The 23,665-nt window shown below is 46.2% G+C and overlaps 3 protein-coding genes across 4 annotated transcripts; 2 read left to right on the top strand and 1 right to left on the bottom strand.

The window, feature by feature from the left end:
• Positions 1 to 1,656: 1,656 nt before the first annotated feature.
• On the top strand, positions 1,657 to 3,483 carry LOC125518313 (auxin-responsive protein IAA16-like). 2 transcript variants are annotated; one of them, XM_048683257.2, is made up of 6 exons: positions 1,657 to 1,977; positions 2,070 to 2,145; positions 2,408 to 2,667; positions 2,780 to 2,915; positions 3,039 to 3,102; positions 3,188 to 3,483. In XM_048683257.2, exons 1-6 carry the CDS (start codon positions 1,884 to 1,886, stop codon positions 3,230 to 3,232), a joined length of 675 nt encoding a protein of 224 aa, XP_048539214.1. In that variant the 5' UTR covers positions 1,657 to 1,883; the 3' UTR covers positions 3,233 to 3,483. The 2 variants fall into 2 exon arrangements, with proteins under 2 accessions (XP_048539214.1, XP_048539176.1); XM_048683219.2 differs by having other exon boundaries at positions 1,666 to 1,977; positions 2,405 to 2,667.
• A 6,184-nt stretch (positions 3,484 to 9,667) lies between these two features.
• LOC125551644 (proteasome subunit beta type-7-B) lies at positions 9,668 to 12,725 on the top strand. Its single transcript, XM_048714918.2, has 8 exons — positions 9,668 to 9,825; positions 10,134 to 10,275; positions 10,675 to 10,816; positions 10,926 to 11,092; positions 11,173 to 11,277; positions 11,430 to 11,528; positions 12,277 to 12,367; positions 12,454 to 12,725. Exons 2-8 carry the CDS (start codon positions 10,135 to 10,137, stop codon positions 12,525 to 12,527), a joined length of 819 nt encoding a protein of 272 aa, XP_048570875.1. The 5' UTR covers positions 9,668 to 9,825; position 10,134; the 3' UTR covers positions 12,528 to 12,725.
• Positions 12,726 to 13,519: 794 nt separating this feature from the next.
• Positions 13,520 to 14,170, bottom strand: LOC147990413 (uncharacterized). Its single transcript, XM_087538213.1, has one exon. It carries the CDS (start codon positions 14,168 to 14,170, stop codon positions 13,520 to 13,522), a length of 651 nt encoding a protein of 216 aa, XP_087394339.1.
• Between the last annotated feature and the right edge of the window lie 9,495 nt (positions 14,171 to 23,665).

Below are 23,665 nucleotides of genomic sequence, written 5' to 3' on the forward strand. Positions count from 1 at the left end.
GTACCTGAACTTCAATTCCAAGAAAATGGAAAGTGGTCACCGGCGAGTAAAGAGCGGTGAAGGATCTTGCCAGATCCGACGACCCCCGACGTGCTTCGGGAGGTGGTGCGGCGATGTCTCCCGATCTGTTGGAGGCGGGGTGTGGTGTGTCGCCGGTTGGGGTCGGGGTTGCAACGCGTCTGTGGCTAGGGCCGGGCCGGACGCGGAGGCGCCTGCTTGGGGATGGGCGGCGGCGGTGTCACCGGCTGAGGGAGGAGCGGCGGCGGGGTCGCCTGGTGGTGGTGGGTGCCGCGTTTGGCTCAGGGAAGCTGGGGGCACGGTGGAGGCAGGCCGGTGGCGCAGTGGAGGAAGCCTGGCGGCGCAGTGGAGGGAGGTCGGCGGTGCTATGGAGGGGAGGGAGTCAGGGGGAAGGGGATGGATCGAGGGGGCAGGAGATGCGTCTGGGTCGACGTCAGGGAGTGACGGCCGGGCTAAGGGGGGCGGCTCGCGCAGTTGGCGGGGCCGGCGGCGAGTGGGGCTCCGGCGACGGAGAGTCCAGGCCGGGGCGAGTGGATCCATGGCGATATCGGCGACGATGGGATCGGAGGGAGGTGGGGGGGTCGTGGTTGTGGCCTCGTGGCCGATTTTTTTTTAGCCGGGACTGGTGGGGTAGTTCGTGGAGTTCAGAAAGATCTACGCGCCTCCTTATAAGGCGAGCTGTGATCCGAATAACTATTCTGATCCCTACGCGCCTCCTTATAAGGCGAGCTGTGATCCGAATAACTATTCTGATCCCAGGATCAGAATAGTGCTTCTCTCTCTATATATATATATATAAGTACAATGATTAATTTGAAGTGCAAGATAAGCCAGAACAAATCCTAGTCTATCTCGTCTTTCCTAATAATCAATATACTCAACAAGTTGCATCAGCGGATCTATGGATTTTGGCATTCATACCTTGGATTGCTTGGCTCTTATAGTGACCTTAATTTCCTTTAGAGATAACCATTGTTCAAAAGACTTGTTGCCGGAGAAGCTCCATCTTGCAACTATTTTGTCAATGATCATGAGTATACGACGGGCTACTATCTTGCCAAATGCATCTATGCTCCGTAGAAGAATGGTCGTCCCAAAACGGTTAGGAACATGTATTTTTTTAACTCATAAAACTTATGACAAGAATTGAAGATGAGAGAGAGGGGCAGAGGGCATTGGGTGTGATTTGTCTGTGTGCTTGGCTGGCTTTGCTTGCTGCGCCCTCCTGCGCGAGCAGCGTAGATGCTTTCTCCCGTTGCCTTTCCCGGGCTCTGTCGCAGCCCTGGAATCCCTCCCTGGCTTATTCCCGTCTCTGCACTGCACACCTACAGCTCCTTTACTGCATCGCTAGAGAGAGAGTGGAAAAGGCAATGCATGCAAGAGAAGAGAGAGAGAGAGTAAGGCTGCCAGAATTTTCAAAAGGTGATCTTTCATGGAAGCATATGAAAAAGATACGAAGACAGAAGGAGTTGGCGTATACTTCTCTCTCCTCCGCTACAGAGAGAGAGAGTGTGTGTGAGAGAGGGGCAGAGCAGGAGCAATGATGCATCAGGAGTGGAGATAGCAATCGAGTGCAGATACTCTGTAGAGTAGAGAGAGAGTGTGTGTGTGTGGAAATGTAGTACTCCATCCTTGTCCCTTCTCCAAGCCTCGCTTGGCCTTTCCGGTCTGTGCCTGCTTCTCGGGCGCAGCACCAGCTTGTCCTCCCTCTATATATAGCTCCCCATTTCCTGCTGCTTCAGACTCAACAGAGAGAGAGAGAGGGAGAGAGAGAGCTGGCTCCTGTGACTTGTGAGGCTGCTGTGTCTGTCTAGCAACCAGTTCTTCAAAAGAGGGTTGAAAGAGAGAGGGGGGGAGAGAGAAAGATGGCTTGGAACGGGTCGAAGGATGAGGAAGAGAGGGGGCTTGAGCTGAGCCTCGGCCTGCCTGGCTACTTCTCCGGATCACCAGGCCAAGAAGGTAGCTCCTGCGCCATGCATGCTTGCTTCTTGCTCCTTAATTCCTCTTCTTTCTTCGAAGCTTCATGCTTTGCCTTTTGCTGTTCGTCTCAGGCTTGGAGGGGAAGGGAGGCCGCCGTGGTGCTGCTGGTGCTGGAGCAAAGGGAAGAAGCAACGGCTCCAAGCCAAGGTTTAGTTTGGTTTGGTTTTCCTTGGTATAGTAGAGTAGTTCCTCCAACCTGCTGGAGTAAATATGAGATTTTACCTTGCTGTTCCTTGTGCTTGTCGGGCCAATTTCACCTTTTCTTCCAAGAAACTGTCACTGCCACTAGCAGCAGCTCCATAATTTATCTGTTACCTGTACTACTAGTGGAGATGCCAATGTGTGCAAGTGGAACATGATTAAAGATTTTACTGATCCATGTTCTACTTGTCTCTGGAACGTGCAGCAGGCCGGCGGCCGCCGCTCCGGTCGTGGGGTGGCCTCCGGTACGCTCCTTCCGGCGGAACCTCGCTTCCTCGTCCAAACCGCCGGCCGCCGAGCCACGCCACGGCGCGGGCGGCAAGGCTGATGGCAGCATCTACAAGGGCCGGTTCGTGAAGATCAACATGGACGGCGTCCCCATCGGCCGGAAGGTGGACCTTAAGGCGCACGGCAGCTACGGCAAGCTCGCCGACGCCGTCGACCACCTCTTCCAGGGCCTCCTCGCCGGTACGTGCACACGCAAACCGGCACTTCCGTTCCACGAGCGAAACTGCGTGCCTGCGTGCGCTTTGGTCGATCATTGGCTAACTTTGCTCTGTCCGCTCTGCTCGCGCCGCAGCTCAAAGGGACGAGAGCTCCTGCGCGGGGGAGAAGCCTGCGGCGATCACGGGGCTGCTGGACGGCAGCGGCGAGTACACTCTGGTGTACGAGGACGACGAGGGCGACCAGATGCTGGTCGGGGACGTGCCATGGAAGTGAGTTCGATCGATCTTCCCCTTGAACAAACCAAGCGAGAGATTTCTGTCTCAGTCGCAAAACAAACAAATTTGTCCTCTTGTTCTGAACTTACTGACGACGATCTCTGGACGTTGTTGCAGCATGTTCATCGCCACCGCGAAGAGGCTGCGCGTGCTGCGGAGCTCGGATCTGAACGCGTCCTCGGTCAGTACAACTGCAAATGCTGATGCTTTCTCCACATCCTTCAAGCTGATTCATCTTGCTTATTGTCGCTCCTTGTTGTTGGCAGCTACGAGCGGCGGTGAGCCGGAAGAGGGGAGCGGCCGAGTGCTGAGCCATTTATTTAGGGAGAACACATATGTCGCTCTCGATCGGAATGTTTTCTATCCTTTTTGCAAGCTAGCTAGACTTTCTGCTATCGATCTGTATAAATTTCCCGGATCTCTTGGCTATCATCGTGTCATGTTGCTATCATCGAGCAGGCCTGACTTGCACTGTTAGGATCATGTATCTAGTGCAGTGTCGTAACTCGTAAGGTGTTGATTTTTGGAACGGCGCAGGAATGCTAAGTTTGGCTTTTATCGACCACTGTTGCTGCCTCTGTGAGGGGGGAATCTTGGTCAGTGCCCATGTACTATACAGCGATGTTGCTTGCTGAACTGGGTTATCATGAATGCTAGCGCCATAGTTTCTCGTGATGCCTGCACCCACAGTTCCGGGCATGTTGCGCGCCAGCGAGCAACGAGCTCACGGGGCTGGATCCCTGCGCCAAAATATTTTTGAAATTCTAAACTCTCAAGTAAGGATTTTCTTTTTCAACCATGTGAAAGGAAGTAAAAATATGAAGTACGGATTTTATGCGACGTTCTACAAGAATTTTATAGGGATCTGAAGAATTGAAATGAAATTATACAGGAATTTCTCATATACTCTCTCTGTAAACTAATATAAAAGCGTTTAGATCACTAAAGTACTAGTCTAAACGCTCTTATATTAAGTTACAGAGGGAGTACTACTTTTGGCGCTATAGGAATGGATTAGTTGCGCCAATAAAAATAAAAAGGAAAGAGAATGGACTAGTTTCCTATAAACACATTCCCTTTTTCTACAAATTCTAGAACAAAACGCGAGGTACTTTGCATCAAAATTTCTCCAGTCCGAGGCAACGTAGTCCTTCTTTTGCTAATTAAGAACAAAAACATTTTCATGCCAAATTCCCCTTTACATTTTTTAAAATCACGGGTATTTTCAACCACATTTAAACTCAAAACTTTAAAGGATTTTATGGGACTCAATTTCTACATGAATCTAAGGGATCGGGATGATTTAAACTACAATAATACTCACTCTGTAAAAAAATATAAGTAGATATCTAAACACTCTTATATTTCTTTACAGAGGGAGTACTTTTCTGGCTACATGAGTGGAATAATTTCGTATAAAGGAATACATTTTTCTTATGAAATTCTTGCAGGGCAACCAAGCTATACTATGAGGTTCTTCTTTCTAGCCAAAGAACCAACAACAGAACTCTTACATTATTTTTTTTCCCCACATAGAGTGTTTCTATGGACTTTGCTAGACTTAAGGACAGAAGGCACGGGAAGTAAGCTACGGACTGAGCTGGCAATGTTTAAATGGAAACTGGCGGCAGCGAGACCCACCCTTGAAATCAGCGGGGGAGTGGGATTGGTTAGTGGGGAGCAGTCCGTAAGATTCATCAGTATATTGCCCGTAAGTGTAGCATTTTTGTGTTTCTATTAGTAAAACCATGTACGGACCCGGTACGTAGACTTGTAGATAACCTACAAAGGAGATGTGCCATTAAACACAAGGAGTAAATGGCGCGTGCAAGTGCACCACCAATGTCATTTGTGTGTTTCCTTGCAAAAAAAAAACGTCACATGCGTGTTCAATTCATTCGAACCCACAATCTCATTTTAGGAAGTTTGCTAGAAAGGCTTTTTTATGGGAAATGAAATAAGTTTTTTCACTTGAAATAAAAGGTCCATTTTACATTATGGCATATGTTGCTAATTTAGTTTTTCTTTAGTGTCTGATGTCTGAAATTTGATTAGTAAGATATATTGGTTGTGGTTCATTGATGTATTAAATAAATGGTCTGATCATTTTAATAGCCTATTTTCTATTTTGATCTGTATTGTGCTTTTAAGCAACTCCAACACGGTGACCCATTTCGTGAACACATGAACAATTTCTGAAAATGTGAAAACATTTTAAATTTTGAACATTTTCTAAAATTTTAAATTCTGGTAATTTTTTGAAATTTTTACATTTATGAAAAAAGGAGAAAGCAAAGGAAAGGTAAAATGAAACAGAAAATAAAAAAGCATGAAGAAAACCAGAAAAATAGTAAATAAACAAAATAGGGGAAAAAACAGGTTCAGAAACCAGTTGCTCGCTCGAAATGGGTCGGCCCATGTCGCGTCGCTCATTGAAGCGAAGCTGCGGAGAGCAACTAATATAGGAGCATTCATTCCGGAGCCTCCCAAGGGTCACTTGGGGTGGTTAGATGGTTTTTTTTGGGTTTTTTTGGCATTTTGATTTTTCACCCGTCTTTTTTAGCTTTTGGACAAAAAAAAATTCAATTTTTTTGCGCAAAAAAACCTGTTTCCTTTTTCTTTTCGTTTTCGCGAGATGCATGGATTTACTTCCGTGAAATGCACGTTTTTGCTTCTGCGAGAGACATGGTCTTAGGGAGATTTGAACACACGATTTAAGAGGTAAAACGTTTTGAATAAACGAATCTACGAAAAAAGGGAAAATTCCCATGTTGCAATAAGTGGCGCACATACAACACGCTACTTGTTGCGGTCTGGGAAGGTGAAAGTGATCTTTAGAAGAAGTACTCCTCAATTAGTTATTTCGGAATCTGCGACTATTCGACGCACGCGGACAGCAAATAGAATCTGGCGCGAGAAAAACCAAATGCTTACTACCGGGAGCAACTAGTTAACGAGCGCTCCTTCGCGAGCCTCGCAACGATCAGCGTCACTTGGCGCGCTCTCAGCCATTTGCCACGTGTCGCGCTCTGGACGTTCCCTTCGGATTTTGTTTTTTTTTCCGCACGTGTTTTCGGCTTTTTAAACGGTTTTTTTTTCGGTTTGTCCCGCCGTTTTAGTTTTCTCCCGGTCTTTCTTAGCTTTTCGATTAAAAAAATTCGAATTTTTTTTGCGCAAAAAAACGCGTGTTCTTTTTTTTCCTTTCGCGAAAGTCATGGTTTTCTTCCGCGAGAGGCACGGTTGTGCTTTAGCAAGAGTCACGGCCGTGCCTTTCGGAAATGAAAAAAAAACGCATTTTCTGTTTTTTTTTCTTTCGCGAGAGTCACGGTTTTGCTTCCGCGAGAGGCACGATTGTACTTTCGCGAGAGTCACGTGTAGCGACCAGACCTCAAACAGTCCGATCTCTGTGCTCCGGTGTCATCCCTGGATCAGTAATGCTGACACCACACAGTACTCGGAGGATTTATAGCAGAGTAGCGATCACACACTTATTACATCGAGTGTCTTAAAAGAGAACTTATTACAATAAATATGGCTTAAGGCCATCTAGTGATGATAACAGCAGAAGGCTTGGAAGATAAGTGAGTCCATCAACTCCAACGGCATCACTGAGTATAGAACCACGACCTAAAAACTCCTTAATCGTCGTCTGAAAAGTCTGCAACATTAACGTTGCAGCCCGAAAACGGGTCAGCACATGGAATATGCTGGCAAGGTAACACATAGAGAATAATGGAATGCAACAGCTATACTATATGCATATTTGGCTGGTGGAAAGCTCTATGGTTATAGTTTTTGCATAAAGCCAGTTTTTCCCTACTTCAAAGGAATAAAATTTATTACTATCATGGTGGTTGTGAAACATTGAGAATGGTTGACAGCATTCTCAATCCCAATTAAGTAACATCATTAAAACCCATCAAAATTAATTTAGAGTAACATGTTGAGATTCACATGAAAATCCAGGTACTAGATACTCAAGATTGTCCTTAACCGGGGACACGGTTAACCATGATTAGTTTATTACACTCTGCAGAGGTTTGCGCACTTTTCCCCACAAGACTCGATCGCCTCCGTTTGGTTTCTCGCACTACAGGGTGTTTGAGAAGACGGATGACCGAGACATAGTCTTTCAGAAGCGCTAGCACCTTACGATCGGGTAGACCGTACCACCTACATCCCCTACATCTGCTAGTCTACCACTGTAAGAGTTCGCACAACTTAGTCAACTATGCCAGAGCCCATAATGGCTTGTGGTTGCACACGAAAGTTTCTAGTATGAATAATCTCATGATCCCTTTGAGTCTGGGTGGCGGTCCAATAAAAACAGGCAAGTCCTGGAAACCCCAGGTGCCTCAATCCACCCAGATGTGTATTAGGTTGCCACCTTAGATAAATCATTAATTAACAATCTCACATCTGTCATGGATATCACTCACCCAATCCATGTCTACTAGCATAGCATGGCATAATAAGCAAACGTAGAAGTAACTCCCAAAGGTTTGATAATAACAGGTAATAGGTACTACCTCATCTACTTCCCATCCCATAATTTAATCAGATCCTAATCATGCAGTGTGTGAGGATTGATCTAATGCAATAAAACTGGGTTGTAGAAAAGGTATGATCAAAGTGTTACTTGCCTTGCTGATGATCCGCGAAACCTAGAGATTCAACGTAACAGGCGGCACACTCCGAGTATTCTATCACAGACAAACAACAATCATACAATAAGTACTCATCTAATGCACAGGTAAACACAAATAGAAGATCTAACCAGAAAGTTCAACTTAAGAATCCTGGTTTGCAAAAAGAATCAAATCGAACGAAGCAAAAGAAATCAAACGGCGAAAGAAAACAACTTCGTTCTAGTAATCTGGATCTAGGGCAATAAGTACTCATCTAATGCACAGGTAAACACAAATAGAAGATCTAACCAGAAAGTTCAACTTAAGAATCCTGGTTTGCAAAAAGAATCAAATCGAACGAAGCAAAAGAAATCAAACGGCGAAAGAAAACAACTTCGTTCTAATAATCTGGATCTAGGGCAAATTTTACAGTAGCAAAAACTTGTTTAAGTTGATTATTCGGAAAGAGGGTTTCGAGACGAAACTCCAGGCGCTTGAATCGCCTGATTCCGATAAACGAGCGAAAAGTTATACTAAAACGAAAATCGGATCAGAAATCGCGATCAGAAAATAACCGCGGAAAATCCGACGAAAAAGAAAAACGACGAACATAATTTTTTTTTCTAAAAAAAACTGCACGAAAAACGAGGCGGCGGTGAACCTCGAAAGGCGCGCGCTCCGGCGGCGGCGACGACGGCTAGGGCGGCGGCTAGGGCGGCTGCTAGCTAGGGTTTCGGCGGCGGGGTGGGCTGGCTCTCTCGGCCCGGGGCGGCGGCTTATAAAGCCCCCCCCCCCCCCCGGCCGGCGGTTTCCTGGCCGGGTACGGCCCGGAGTCGGTTCCCATTTTTTTTATAATTCCGCTCGGAAGAAAAATAAAAAGAAATACTAAACGGACTCCAAAAATCACGAAATAAATTTTGCCGGGTTTCTAAAATCAAGCCCGATAAAGTGAACATCTATCTGGGCCCAAACTACAACTTTGAAAAATGCGCATTTTCCTAAATTCAAATAAAATACCGAAAAACTCCGACATAAATCTTATTTGATTTTTTTATTAAATCCTCAATATCCCTATATTTTGGGAAAGTCATTTTATTCCCTCTCTCATTTTTTTTGTAATAGCAATAATTGATGATAAAATAAATAAAATCAAATGATCCTGTTTACATAATTTGAGAAAACTCAAATATGTAAATAACGAAATCCCCAACTCTCTCCGTGGGTCCTTGAGCTGATTAGGATTTTCTAGGATCAAAACCAAAAGCAAAATAAAATATGATATGCATGATGACCTAATGTATAACATTCCAAATTGAAAATTTGGGATGTTACATCACGGCCGTGCCTCTTGAAAAGGGAAAAACAAAACGCATTTTTTTTTCTTTCAGGAGAGTCACGGTTTTGCTTCCGCGAGAGGCACGGTTGTGCTTTCGCGAAAGTCACGGCCGTGCCTCTCAGAAAGGGAAAAAATACGCGTTTTCTGTTTGTTTTCTTTCGCGAGAGTCACGGTTGTGCTTTCGCGAGAGTCACGGCCGTGCCTCTCGGAAACGAAAAAAAACGCGTTTTTTAATTTTTTTACTTCCACGAGGGTCACGGTTTTGCTTCCACGAAAGACACGGTTGTGATTTCGCGAGAGGCACGGACGTGCCTCTTTCGGAAAGGGAAAAAAACCATGCTTCCGGTCCGGTTTTTCGCCCGGTTTTTTTCATCCGGCTTTTTCGTGAAAAAAAAGTTCGTCAAAACCTATCAACATGGGATCTAGTTTTGAAGATCTCGACGCGAGGAATTCAACGGTGAAAACGGTTCAAGATTTGAACGCACGGTTTAAGAGATAAAACGTTTTGAATAAACAGATCTACGAAAAAAGGGAAAACTTCCAGGTTGCGACAAGTGGCGCGCTGCATGTGCGTCATTTGTCGCGACCTGGGAAAGTGGAGTGTTCTTTGCAACGAGTACTCCTTAATTAGTGATTTCGCTTACTACCGCACTCTCTTATCTCTAAAAAACAAACTACCGCCCTCTCATAAAGGCCCACGTGCGACAGTCCATTAGGCCGACATTACATGGGCCGGACATTTATTACTCCGATAACAATTCCATCTCCATCCAGCCCAGCACGAATATTGGCGCCGCCGTCCCTTCCTTTCTTCTCCCCCAATCCAACTCCAACTCCTGAAAATACCCCTACCGAAGCGCAAAAAGAAACTCGAAGCACAGGAACACGAAGCAAGCTGCCCCCCCTCCTCACCTCCGACTCACTCACGATCCGAGATCAGGTACGACCCCGCCCCCGATGCTGCCGCCACTCGATCGCTCAGTACGTGCGCTTCTGCGAGCTCAGTTCGCCCTTGCGCCGCCGCAAATAGATCGCCGCGAGAAGGGTTTCTAGGGTTTCCGCGGTCGCGATTTCCCCTCCCGATTAGTCTCGTTTCGGCCGTTGCGCGCTAGATCGGGGACGACTGTGGCGGTAGTGTGACACCTAGGTCAGGGGAGCGGGGATACGGCGCGGGTTGCTGGTGATTCGGTGGGGCTGGTTCGGCGCGATCTTGATTTGTTTTCTGTTTGGTGGTGTGCGTGGGCACAGGATGGCCGGATCGACGGAACTCCCTACCAAGGGCGGCTTCAGCTTCGACCTGTGCCGCAGGAACGCCATGCTGGAGAAGAATGGCCTCAAGATGCCCGGGTTCAGGAAGACCGGGACTACCATCGTCGGCCTCGTGTTTGCGGTGAGCCACTGCTCTTCTCCACTTACTCGCTTTTGAAGCTGGAAACAGAGGGGCAGTTTAGTATGTGATGTTACCAGCTACCGCTTAAGATTTTCTTGACGACAACACTCTTTGCAAATTAGACGGACTCTGGGAGAAATTACTTCAGATTATCTGTTTACCTTATGTTGCAGCACATTCCCATGTTCTGTCTGGTAAATTTTCGTTTGAGTAAGTGAGTATGTTTTGCCAAAAATTAATGGATGCTTGCATGCCAATCTCTGACCCTCGCAGTAGTTCTTTCTAACTGACAATGGATGGAGAATCAAGCCATATGGCTTCAATCTGGCATCATTTTGTGGTTTCTCCATGAATAAATTACTGAAAATAAGGGGTTGATGAACCATGTTTTGTATCTAGGATGGAGTTGTTCTTGGGGCAGACACAAGGGCAACCGAGGGTCCTATAGTTGCTGATAAGAACTGCGAGAAAATTCATTTTATGGCACCAAACATATATTGCTGCGGTGCTGGAACTGCTGCTGACACAGAGGCTGTGACAGGTAAGAAAGAAGTTACTGACAGAAAGAAACCAAATCAATCTTCATTTGTTTACTCGTATTTTTCTCAGAATCTATCACACAAACGTCATGATATGTGCTTTTACTCCAGATATGGTCAGCTCCCAGCTACAACTTCACCGTTATGCTACTAGCCGTGAGTCAAGAGTTGTAACCGCTCTTACACTACTGAAGACACATCTTTTTAACTACCAAGGTCATGTCAGTGCTGCTCTCGTTCTTGGCGGAGTAGATGTCACTGGACCACATCTACACACTGTGAGTAACTGAGTATAATTGTTTGATGGTCTTCTGATAAGAGAAATTCAGGCTAGTTTTGATAACTTTTGAATCCCCAGGTTTATCCGCATGGCTCCACCGATACTCTTCCTTTTGCCACGATGGGTTCTGGATCCCTTGCTGCAATGTCAGTGTTTGAGTCGAAGTACAGAGAAGGCCTCACAGTAAGTGAACAAACGCAACAGTTCATGCACTTGACTATGTGGATATCTTGGTATTGCACGGGTGGTGACTTTGCTTTAGCAGATCACAGTGCTTGTTCTTTGTGTATCATTTTTTGTTACAATATGTACTAACCGATTACTTTATCCTGCAGAGGGAGGAGGGAATTGCACTTGTAGCTGAGGCAATCCGTGCTGGTATCTTCAATGACTTGGGAAGTGGCAGCAACGTGGATGTTTGTGTGATAACCAAGGTATGTAATTATGTAACTTTTGTTCTGTTACCTGAGATGACAAACACTATAAGTGTTTGCAAACACGGCCAAAATACTCCCTCCGTTCCTAAATACAAGTCTTTTTAAAGATTTCACTACAAACTACATACGGATGTATATATACATAGTTTAGAGTGTAGATTCATTCATTTTGCTCCGTATGTAGTCTATAGTGTAATCTCTAAAAAGACTTATATTTAGGAACGGAGGGAGTATTTCCTGTTTTGGTCCTTCATTGCACATGGCTGACATACATTTCTCGTTGTAAATTCTACTCCCTCTGTTCCTAAATATAAGTCTTTTTAGAGATTTCAGTATCGACTACATACGGATGTATATAGACGTAGTTTAGGGTGTAGATTCACTCATTTTGCTCCGTATGTAGTCCATGTTTAATCTCTAAAAAGACTTATATTTAGGAAAGGATGGAGTAGTAAGTCAAATTCTCAACATAATTATCTATGCCACTGCATAGTTTCTTCTACCATGCGCTAGAGTTTTTGGGAAAATTATAAGATGACAGGGTATATAACTAGCAGGGATACGCAGTTGTTTCGTTAATTAAGGGCAGGTGTCGCTACCTATTGTATTCAGAAAGTACTAGTTGAATGCATTAGCATTGATTAAAGTGCTGGAATATATACTATTATTAGTTTAGTTGGAACTAATAGTGTGCATTTTTTAGCCTCACTGCTTTGCTAATCTAGTTTCTTGTTAATAATTCCAGGGGAACACAGAGTACTTGAGAAACCACGAGTTACCAAACCCAAGGACTTTTGTCAGCTCGAAGGGATACAGCTTCAACAAGGGGCATACCGGTAAGTGACTGATTAATGTCACAGGCTACATACATAGTGATGCTTGAGCGATGTGAAGTTTTTGATATCCCTTCTCTTGTTTGCAGAGGTATTGTCTACAAAGATCACGCAGCTGAAGCTGAAGCCAGAGGTTGCTGATGGTGATGCAATGGAAGAGTGATCTTGTGTGCTTACGCTCGGTCAAGTAGTCATGCTAAAAATTTGCGCCGTTTCTTCTTTTTTCTCAGCGTGGGTGCTAGAACAGAAAAATGGATGTATTTTGTTGTACTTGCTGAATTTGATGCAGACCTTTATGTTAAACTGTCTCTGGGCTGTTGGTGTTATCGTCTATGAATCTAAAATTCATATTCCCGGTTAACTATGGCAACCAAAAGGTGTGATATGTTTGTTAACTTGATTTCAAATCACCAAGTAGTCCAGTCAAATTGTGTGGGAGGTTCATAATGCCAGTGTACTGTAACTCGGTTCGTGAAGATTGGCTAGTATGGGGTCGTATAATCGATTGTTAATGCGCTAGGTGCTACATATAACACCTGAAAAACATGTGGCAGTAACCAGGACTTCTGCGGGCGGGCGGGCGAAATGGGATGTTGAAATTGATTTCCTGGAGATGGACTGTCTTAGCATCTGGGGTGATTCAGAACTGTGTGAATAGCTTATACAAAGTAACAACGTTCATATCCATTGCCCAAGAGTAGGTTAGAGCAACTCTAACGGGGCGCGACCTAAATGGACTAGTGCGTCCAATATGTCGACCCATATATACCGGTGTGGTCGGCTAGCCGCCGTTTTCCAACAAATAGCACAACTTTTGCATTATTTCACACATAACTTTTGCATTATTTCACAAGCAAACATATAGTCCACAACTACATAAATAACATAGTTTTACAAGCCAAATAAAAGTAAAATTGTCTCACATAGTTTGACAAGCTGAATAAAAAAGATACATCTATTGGTTATCAACATGAGCCCACATATGCTCAATCAAATCATTTTGCAATTGCATGTGAGTTTTCTAATCACGCAAGTCATGATGAAATTAGATGAACTGTTCAAACGTTGCCGCTCCTCCATGCTTAGGCACAACATTCTCACCTTGATACTGAAACCCTTGATCGTAGAGACGTTCTGGGCGCTCATCTTCTATGATCATATTGTGCATATCACACAAGCAGTCATCACCTCCCATAGTTTCTGCGTGCCCCAAATATTAGCAGGATACCGAGCGATGCCCCATCGAGATTGCAAAACACCAAAGGCATGCTCGACGTCCTTCCTAGCACTCTCTTGCTCTTGAGCAAATCTTTTCCTCTTCTCTCCGACAGGGTTGGGGATAGTCTTCACAATAGTGGTCCACTGGGGATAGATACCGTCACCCAGGTAGTATCCTTTGTCGTAGTTGTGGCCGTTGATATTAAATTTCACCGGTGGGCTGTTGCCTTCGGCAAGCCTAGCAAACACTGGTGAGCGCTGAAGCACGTTGATATCATTGTGTGATCCGGCCATGCCAAAGAAAGAGTGCAAGATCCAGAGATCTTGAGACGCCACGGCCACAAGTATGATAGTGCAAGCCCTGACATGGCCCTTATACTGCCCTTGCCAAGTAGAAGGGCGGTTCTTCCACTCCCAGTGCATGCAGTCTATATTGCCAAGCATCCCTGGGAAGCCCCTGTTGGCATTCATCGCCAACAAATGAGCTGTATCTTCAGGAGTCGGCTCTCTCAAGTACTCAGGGCCAAACACAGCAATAACAGCCTTGCAGAACTTATACAGGGAGTCTAGGCATGTAGACTCGCTCATACGAGCGTACTCGTCAATGAGATCACCGGGCACTCTGTATGCAAGCGTTCGGATGGCGGTAGTGCATTTCTGATAAGAGGAGGAACCAATCTTTCCAACGGCATCCTCTTTGCACTCGAAATAGTTATCATAGCCGACCACCCCCTCTCTAATATGGTTGAAAAGATGCCTACTTGTATGGAAACGGCGGCAAAATTTTTGATGTTTGAACAACAGGTTTGTCGTGTCAAAGTAGTCCTTCCAAAGAAGGAAATGCCCGCTCTCTCGGTTGCGATTCAACGCCGGAAGGTGCCCTGGAATGGAGCCACGGAACGACGGGCGCTGGCTATTGTGGTGGTGATGGACCAACACAGCAGCCAAGTTCTCTGTCGGATTTCGGGTTTCGGCAGACCCTTGAGGTTCGAACACTGGGGTGCGCGCGGAGATTTCGCCTCCTACCTACCTGCACCCCTCCGCCTCGCTAAGATCTAAGCTATGGAAAGAACAACACGAGAGACACAGGGTTTATACTCGTTCGGGCCACCGTTATGGTGTAATACCCTACTCTAGTGTGTGGCATGGTGAATTGCCTCTTGGGCTGATGGTGATGAACAATACAAGGAAGAACGGCCTCGCGAGAGTCTGTTCTTGGCTGGGGGGGGGGGGGTGGACGAACTGCTAGGAGGAGTTCAGTCAACCTTCTCTCTCTCTCTCTTCCCGGTTGTTGATCTCAATCTCCCACTGATTCGATCTCCAACCTCCTAAACCTCTCTCTCTCTCTCCTCATCACTGATGGTGTCTCCCTCCCCTGGGGGTGGCTAGTCCTATTTATAGAGGCCCTGGTCCTCTTCCCAAATATCGAGCAGGAAGGGAGCCAACAATGGTGGGCTAATTTGAAGGGGGACAGCTAGTACCAGCTATCCTGACAAAAGTAGTATTCGCCTGCACAAAGCTCTGGTGGTGACGCCGTCTTTGTAACACCCGGATGTAACTTTCCCTATTTGTACTCCAACTCTTGCCGTTTCCGGCGTTAAGTTATATTTATTTTTCTCGGGTTCGGGTTTTTGTCTCCGTGTGTTGTTGTCGTTGTCATGCATCTCATATCATGTCATCATGTGCATTGCATTTGCATACGTGTTTGTCTCATGCATTCGAGCATTTTCCCCGTTGTCCATTTTGCATTCCGGCGCTCCGTTCTCCTCCGGTGGTCATTTCTAGCTTTCTTTCGTGTGTGGGGATTAAACATTTCCGGATTGGACCGAGACTTGCCAAGCGGCCTTGGTTTACTACCGATAGACCGCCTGTCAAGTTTCGTATCATTTGGACTTCGTTTGATACTCCAACGGTTAACCGAGGGACCGAAAAGGCCTCGTGTGTGTTGCAGCCCAACACCCCTTCAATTTGGCCCAAAACCCACCAAACTCTGCTCCATCATCTAGATCGTTCGATCACGATCGCGTGGCCGAAAACCGCACCTCATTTGGACTCTCCTAGCTCCCCCTATGCCTATATATACACCCCCCGTCCAAAAATTCGCGGATCCCCTCTCGAAACCCTAAAAAAGACCCTTCTCCGCCACCGCCGGACGTGTCCGGACGAGCCGGACAACGTCCGGATCTCACCGCCGCCACCCAGCGCCCGCCACGTGTCCATCCCGCCGCCCGCCGCCGCGCGGCCCGGGGAGCCCGGAGCCGGCCCCCGCGGCCCATCTCCTCCATCGCCGCGCCCCGCCGCCATCTCCTCTGAGCCGCCGCCGCCTTCTCCAACTCCGGCGCGCCCCACCGCCGCTCGTCGCCTCCTCCGCCTCGCCCGTCGTCGCCGGCCACCGCGGCGACCCGAGCCGCCGCCGCCCCGGCCGCTGCACCTCGCCGCCTCCCCAAGCTCCGGCCGGCTTTCTCCGTCTCCGGCGAGTGCCCCGGTGAACAGTAACGGCGGCCATCCTCGTAATCCGCGCAGATCTCAGATCTGAATCCTAACCCTAGGTCGTTTTTTTGCTAAGTCCCAGAATTTTTACTTCATATGCTCCTGTTCGAGGCCCCATAACTTTGCATCTGTAGCTCCGATTCATGCATATAGCATATCAAAATGTTCATCTCAGAGAGTAAATCATTTCATTCCATTGCATCATTTTCATTTGAGCTCATCTTGATGCCCGAAATGCTGTTAGAAGGAGGCTTCGTGAGTTAATTGTCAGATCTGCTACTCCATTTAGCACTTTTGTCATTTTTTCCATGATTAATGTGTGCATGCTATGCCCGTGAGTTCTACATGTGTTTTGTTAAGGGTTTTGTCATCTATCCAGAGGTGCAACCCATGTATTTTTAGGATGTGTGTGGTGACTTGTGCAAGCTTGCAAAGTGAGGCACCCGGTAAATCTGTTTTCAGGGACTTAGTAGTTTTCACTAAGTCTGGGATTATTTAGTTCATGATGCCATATGTTCAAGTTGTTTCCTAGTGATCCGTGCCTCTTTTGAGGATGATCAGTAAGGGAGTTTTGTTAATATTCTAGTGCTCTATCCATCCATGTCTTTGTTTGAAATTATGGAGTACCCTAGCTTGAGTCAATCGAGCTCTACTTTTACTTCGTTGCGAATCTGGGCAGATCGTCAACTTGTTTGCGATTTTGCCGATGTTATTGTAGTTGATCCGTGCATGCTATGCCATTGTTCTTTCCATGTCTAGCTTGTATTTTGTGCCTTCTTAAGGGATGTATGCTTGTCTTGCCATGACTTGCACCGTAGTGAGTGCATCGAGCTCGTAAACATGCCTTCGTGAGTTATGTTTCAGCATGTCCCAGTTTTTCACTAAGTCTGAAAACTGATTATGTTTTTGCTATGTTCGTGTGCGTGTTAGTATATTTCGTGATCCCTTTTGGCTCAAGGTCATTAAGGGACTTTTGTTAAGCTTGTTGAGTAGCTCCATGCCATGTCTTTCTTTGTCATGTTCAGGTCCTGTAGCATGTTGTTTTGTTGCTCCGAAAAGGGCTTCGTGATCTGAAATTTCAGACAAGTGTTAATTTCACTAAGTCTGAAATCTGTTTACCATTTGCATTTTTGCCATGCTTGTTTGAACCTCTTAATGGATGAATCGGCCGTGGCTCAGTGCTAGTCTTTTGTTAAGAATCTTGTGTGCATACCTGCCATGTATTTTGTTGTCATGTTTGGGTGCTGTAGCATGTTCATTTCGTTGCATTTAGATGCCTACTTGCTGTAAATTGCAGACCGGTGTCATTTTTGAATCGCTTGCCATTTCCAAACCGTAACTCCGATTCCGGCGTTCTTTATATCGTTTTCAAGAGATTTCATCTCATCTTTCCAGTGGCACCCTTGGAATTCCATGTTGAGGCCAGGTTCATGCATTTCCTGTCATATCTTGCATTTTGCATCCCGCATCGCATCCCGCATAGCATATCATCTTTGCATCGTGTTGTTTGAGTTTGCACGTGGTTGATTGTATCCTTGTTGCTTGTTTGTCTTGTTTGGGTAGAGCCGGGAGACGAGTTCGCTAACGAGGAGCCCGTTGAGTTTGCTTTCGAGGATCCAGTCAACTCTGACAACTGTGCAGGCAAGATGATCATACCCTCGAAATCACTACTATCTTTGCTATGCTAGTTTGCTCGCTCTTTTGCTATGCCATTGCTACGATGCCTACCACTTGCTTGCAAGCCTCCCAAATTGCCATGTCAAACCTCTAACCCACCATTGTCCTAGCAAACCGTTGATTGGCTATGTTACCGGTTTGCTCAGCCCCTCTTATAGCGTTGCTAGTTGTAGGTGAAGATTGGAGCTGTTCCTTGTTGGGACATCTTTTATTTACTTGTTGGGATATCATTATATTGCCATGTTATCTTAATGCATCTATATACTTGGTAAAGGGTGGAAGGCTCGGCCTCTCGCCTAGTGTTTTGTTCCACTTTTGCCGCCCTAGTTTCCGTCATATCGGTGTTATGTTCCCGGATTTTGCGTTCCTTACGCGGTCGGGTTATAATGGGAACCCCTTGATAGTTCGCCTTGATTAAAACTTTTCCAGCAATGCCCAACCTTGGTTTTACCATTTGCCACCTAGCCTTTTCTTTCCCTTGGGTTCTGCAGACTCAAGGGTCATCTTATTTTAACCCCCCCGGGCCAGTGCTCCTCTGAGTGTTGGTCCAAACCGTCAGCCGCCGGTGGCTACCAGGGGCAACTCTGGGCTGGCCTACCGGAAGTTTAGACATCTGAGTGTGCCCTGAGAAAGAGATATGTGCAGCTCCTATCGGGATTTGTCGGCACATTCGGGCGGTGTTGCTGGTCTTGTTTTAACCTGTCGAAGTGTCTTGAGTTACCGAGATACCGAGTCTGATCGGAATGTCTTGGGAGGAGGTCTATTCCTTCGTTGACCGTGAGAGCTTGTCATGGGCTAAGTTGGGACTCCCCTGCAGGGATTGAACTTTCGAAAGCCGTGCCCGCGGTTATGGGCAGATGGGAATTTTTTAATGTCCGGTTATAGATAACTTAAACATAACTTAATTAAAATGAATCAACTGAGTGTGTTACCGTGATGGCTCCTTCTTGGCGGAGTCCGGGAAATGGACACGGTGTTGGAGTAATGCTTGCGCAGGTTGTTCCTCTAGATTCTCGCTCGCGCTTTGCCTCCTCTTCTCGCTCTCTTTTGTGAATAAGTTAGCCACCGTATATGCTAGTCGCTTGCTGCAGCTCCACATATATATGCCTCACCCCTTCCTATAAGCTTAAATAGTCTTGATTGCGAGGGTGCGAGATTGCTGAGTCCCTGTGGCTCACAGATTCCTACTATACCAGATGTAGGTCCAGATGATTCCGCTCCAGGAGACGCGTGTGAGCTCAAGTGGGAGTTCGACGAAGACTCTCAACGACACTACGTTTCCTTTCCCGATGATCAGTAGTGGTGCCCAGTTGGGGGTGATTGGGACCGTGTCGCATGTTGGGTTTTCTTTTATTTTGGCGCCGTAGTCGGGCCATGAGTGTTTGGATGATGTAATGTTATTTATGTACTTGATTGACGTGGCGAGTGTAAGCCAACTATGTTATCTCCCCTTTTTTTATTATTACATGGGATGTTGTGAAGATTGCCTAACTTGCGACATATGCCTTCAATGCAATTATGTCTCTAAGTCGTGCCTCGACACGTGGGAGCTATAGTCGCGTCGAGGGTGTTACAAGTTGGTATCAGAGCCTTCCCCGACCTTAGGAGCCCCATTGTTTGATCGTTTTTAGCGGCCGAGTTGTGTCTAGAAAAATGTTTTGAGTCTTTAGGAATTATATATCAGAGAGTTTAGGAATTCTTTTTACTTCCCAGTCTCCTCATTGCTCTGGTAAGGCATCCCGACGTAGAGTTTTGACTCTTCTCTTCTCAAATTTCACAAAAAAAATTTAGGATCACGCGGGTATCTTGGAATCGTTCCAATGGTTTTATGATAAGAACATTGACTTGGTGCCTCCTGTCAGGGGTTTAGTGGAAGTGTCCCGGGGAGTTGAGCTCTGAGGTGTTGTCATCATAATTTTATCGTTGCAGTTCTGGAATACCTGAGTCTAGTACGCCGACATCGAAAGTCTCTTTTATGCAGTTCGTTGGTGAGATAACCTCGACGCCACCCAGTACTGGGGCGAGAGTTCGGGAGTATCGCCATAACTTGTATAACGGATGCTTTTCGAAGGTTGAGGTAGATGGTTTCCGAAGGTTTCTTGGTTATGTGTTGAAGGATGGATACAGCTGGATGTAGGATTTGCTAGTTTGGGTGAGATATTATGCTTCCCCTGTATCCCCAACACCTCATTGCATAACCGGAAAGGTTCGGGAGTTTCATAGGTGGAAATTCTAGTAGCTCTAGTTTTTCTTCCACGGATATTGGTTTGAGATTGGGATTTCTTACCGATTATTCGTTCTTGATCCGTACCTTGTTGATTTATTTCTCTACCATCATTCTACGTGGCTTCGCAATTTAGGGATATGTGACCACTTCAAGAGGAATGCATTCGTTCATTTTGTTCGGATGTGAACACTATATGTTGCAATTTTCATTCCGTTGGATTCAGCTTCATTATTTATCTGTCAATGTGCTAATGGTGGTCACCCTCTTCAGGATGGCTCCTCCAACACGCACGACTCCGAATCCTGATCCACCACCACCTCCACCTCCTCCGGAGGCATGGCAAGCTGTGATGGCCGCAACCAATGCAAACACACAGCTGATCATGCAAATTCTTCAAGAGCGCAATCAAGGCAGTCAAGGGAATCAAGGCAGCAATCAGAGTCACTTTGCTACACTCAACCAGTTCCTTGCTAACGGGCCAAAGACTTTCAGCAATTGTGTTGAGGCAACCGATGCTGACGATTGGCTTGTGGATCTGTGTAAGCATTTCGAGTGCAGTAACGTCAGGCCTGAGGACTTTGTTAAGTTCGCTTCCTTCCAACTCAAAGATCAAGCTGCAGAATGGTTCCAGCAGTACAAGGATTCCCGAGGTGGACGTGTTATCACTTGGGATGATTTCCGTCGAGATTTCCGAGCTCATCATATTCCCCAGAGCGTGGTTGAAAGCAAGCGTGAGGAATTACGCAATCTGAAGCAAGGCTCTTTGTCTGTCTATGACTACAACAAGTTGTTCCAGAAGCTTGCCCGCTTTGCCAAGCAGGACGTGCCTGATGAGAAGAGCATGATATACCAGTTCAGGGGTGGTCTCAGAGAAGAAATTCAGCTAGCTCTTGTTCTCTTTGAGCCTTTGAGGTACGATGAGTTCTACAACATGGCACTGAAGCAAGAGGCTGCTCAATTGAGGTGTGACGCTTCCAAGAAGCAAGTCAGAGATGTTACTCCTTCTTCCTCTACTCAAGTGGCCAAGCAGCAGAAGTTTTGGCTTTCTCCTCCTCCGTTCCGTCAGCCGTTTCAGCAGAAGAGCAAAGGTGGCAGTGGTTCTTCCCACCCACCCAACCCTGGCTTTCAGAACAAGACTTTGTCTCAAGCTCCAAGATTGAGTGCTCCGTATCACCGTCCGCTTTCAGAGGTCACGTGCAACAAGTGCCAACAGAAGGGTCACTATGCCAACAAGTGTCTCAACCAGAGGCGTCTTCCTCCTCCTCCTCCTGTCAGATCGGCAAGTACAGCTGTGGTCAAGCATAACCCCAAGTATGCCAAGGTCAATATGGTGAATGCAGCCCAGGCAGAGGACTCGTCAGATGTGATTATGGGTAACCTTCCTGTTAACGATGTTCCTGCAAAAGTTCTTTTTGACACGGGTGCATCGCATTGCTTCATTTCCAGACCTTTTGCATCTAAGCATGGGTGGTTTTCTCAAGTTATGCATAAGCCATTAGCAGTCGTTTCTCCGGGTAGATGCTTGCTTGCTAACTACAAAGTTCCGGATATTTCTATCATGATGGGTGATTTCAAGTTTCTGGCTTCTCCAATGATCCTTGGTAACTCGGATATTGATCTTATTCTCGGGATGGATTGGCTTTCTAAGCACAAGGCTCAGTGAACAAGAAGCCCATCAAGAACAAATACCCACTTCCCAACATCAATGAGCTGTTCGACCAACTCAAAGGTGCTCAAGTATTCTCCAAGCTTGATCTCCGTATGGGTTATCACCAGATTCGCATTCGTGAAGAAGATATTTCTAAGACAGCATTCAGAACAAGCTTTGGTTCATATGAATACACTGTCATGTCTTTTGGCCTCGCCAACGCTCCTCCGACGTTCTCTCGCATGATGAACTTCATTTTCAATGCCTACACCAATGACTTCGTTTTGGTCTATCTCGACGACATTCTGGTTTTCTCGAAGAACAAGGAAGATCATGCCAAGCACTTGCGTTTGGTTCTCGATAAGCTCAGGAAACATCAGTTCTACGCCAAGTTCTCCAAGTGTGAATTTTGGCTTGATGAGGTTCTTTATCTTGGTCATATCATCTCTGCCAAGGGCATTGCCGTGAATCCTGAGAAGGTGTCTGCAATTGTGAATTGGGAACCTCCTCAGAATGTGAAGCAACTCCGCAGTTTTCTCGGTCTCGCAAGCTATTGCCGAAGATTCGTTGAAAACTTTTCTAAGATCGCAAAGCCTCTCTCAAATCTTCTTCAGAAGCACGTCAAGTACGTTTGGTCTTCGGAGTGTGATATTGCTTTCAACACTTTGAAAGAGAAATTGATCACCGCTCCAGTTCTGAATCCACCTGATGAATCCAAGCCGTACGAGGTCTTTTGTGATGCCTCTCTCCAAGGTCTTGGCGCAGTATTGATGCAAGAGAAGAAAGTTGTTGCTTATACATCTCGCCAGTTGAAGCCTAATGAGAAGAACTACCCCACTCATGATCTCGAGTTGGCGGCAGTTGTGCATGCTCTTTTGACTTGGAGACATCTTCTATTGGGAAGAAAAGTGGACATTTTCACTGATCACAAGAGTCTCAAGTACATCTTCACTCAGCCTAATCTCAACCTCAGGCAAACTCGATGGGTCGAAATGATTCAAGAGTATAATCCGAGTATTGAGTACACTCCAGGCAAGGCCAATGTGATTGCTGACGCTTTGAGCAGGAAGGCTTACTGCAACAGTCTGATTCTTAAGCCTTACCAACCCGAGCTTTGTGAAGCTTTCCGCAAACTTAATCTGCAAGTTGTTCCTCAAGGTTTCCTTGCCAACCTTCAAATCTCTCCTACCTTAGAAGACCAGATTCGCCAAGCTCAGCTTCTTGATGCTATGGTGAAAAAGGTGAAGATTGGGATTGCCAAGAGGCAGTCCAAGTACAAGTGCTACCGCCTTGATGACAAGGACACTCTCTTCTTCGAGGATCGTATCGTTGTACCCAAAGGTGACCTCCGTAAAGTGATCATGAACGAGGCTCACAATTCTCTCCTCTCCATCCACCCTGGGAGCACGAAGATGTATCAGGACCTTAAGCAAGCTTATTGGTGGACTCGAATGAAGCGCGAGATCGCTCAATTCGTGAATGAATGTGATGTCTGCAGAAGAGTGAAGGCAGAACACCAAAGGCCAACTGGTCTCCTCCAACCTCTTGCCATTCCAGAATGGAAGTTTGACCACATTGAAATGGACTTCGTGACTGGGTTTCCAAAGTCCAAGCGTGGCAATGATGCTATATTCGTTGTCATTGACAAACTCACCAAAGTGGCTCACTTTCTGCCTATCAAAGAGTCGATCACTGCAGCTCCATTGGCGGAACTCTATACCTCTCGAATTGTCTCTCTGCACGGTATTCCTCAAGTGATATCTTTAGACCGTGGCAGCATCTTTACCTGCAAGTTTTGGGATTCTTTTCAGAAGGCCATGGGCTCCAACATCCGCTTCAGCACTGCTTTCCATCCTCAAACAAGCGGTCAAGTCGAGCGTGTCAACCAGATTCTTGAAGATATGCTCAGGGCTTGTGTGATCTCATTCGGCATGAAATGGGAGGATTGTCTTCCTTATGCTAAATTCTCCTACAACAACAGTTTTCAAGCAAGTTCGGGCAAGGCCCCATTTGAAATTCTGTATGGCAGGAAGTGCCGTAC

Source organism: Triticum urartu, chromosome 1A (assembly GCF_056163025.1).
Source record: "Triticum urartu cultivar PI428250 chromosome 1A, HENAU_Tu73, whole genome shotgun sequence".
NCBI lineage: Eukaryota > Viridiplantae > Streptophyta > Magnoliopsida > Poales > Poaceae > Triticum > Triticum urartu.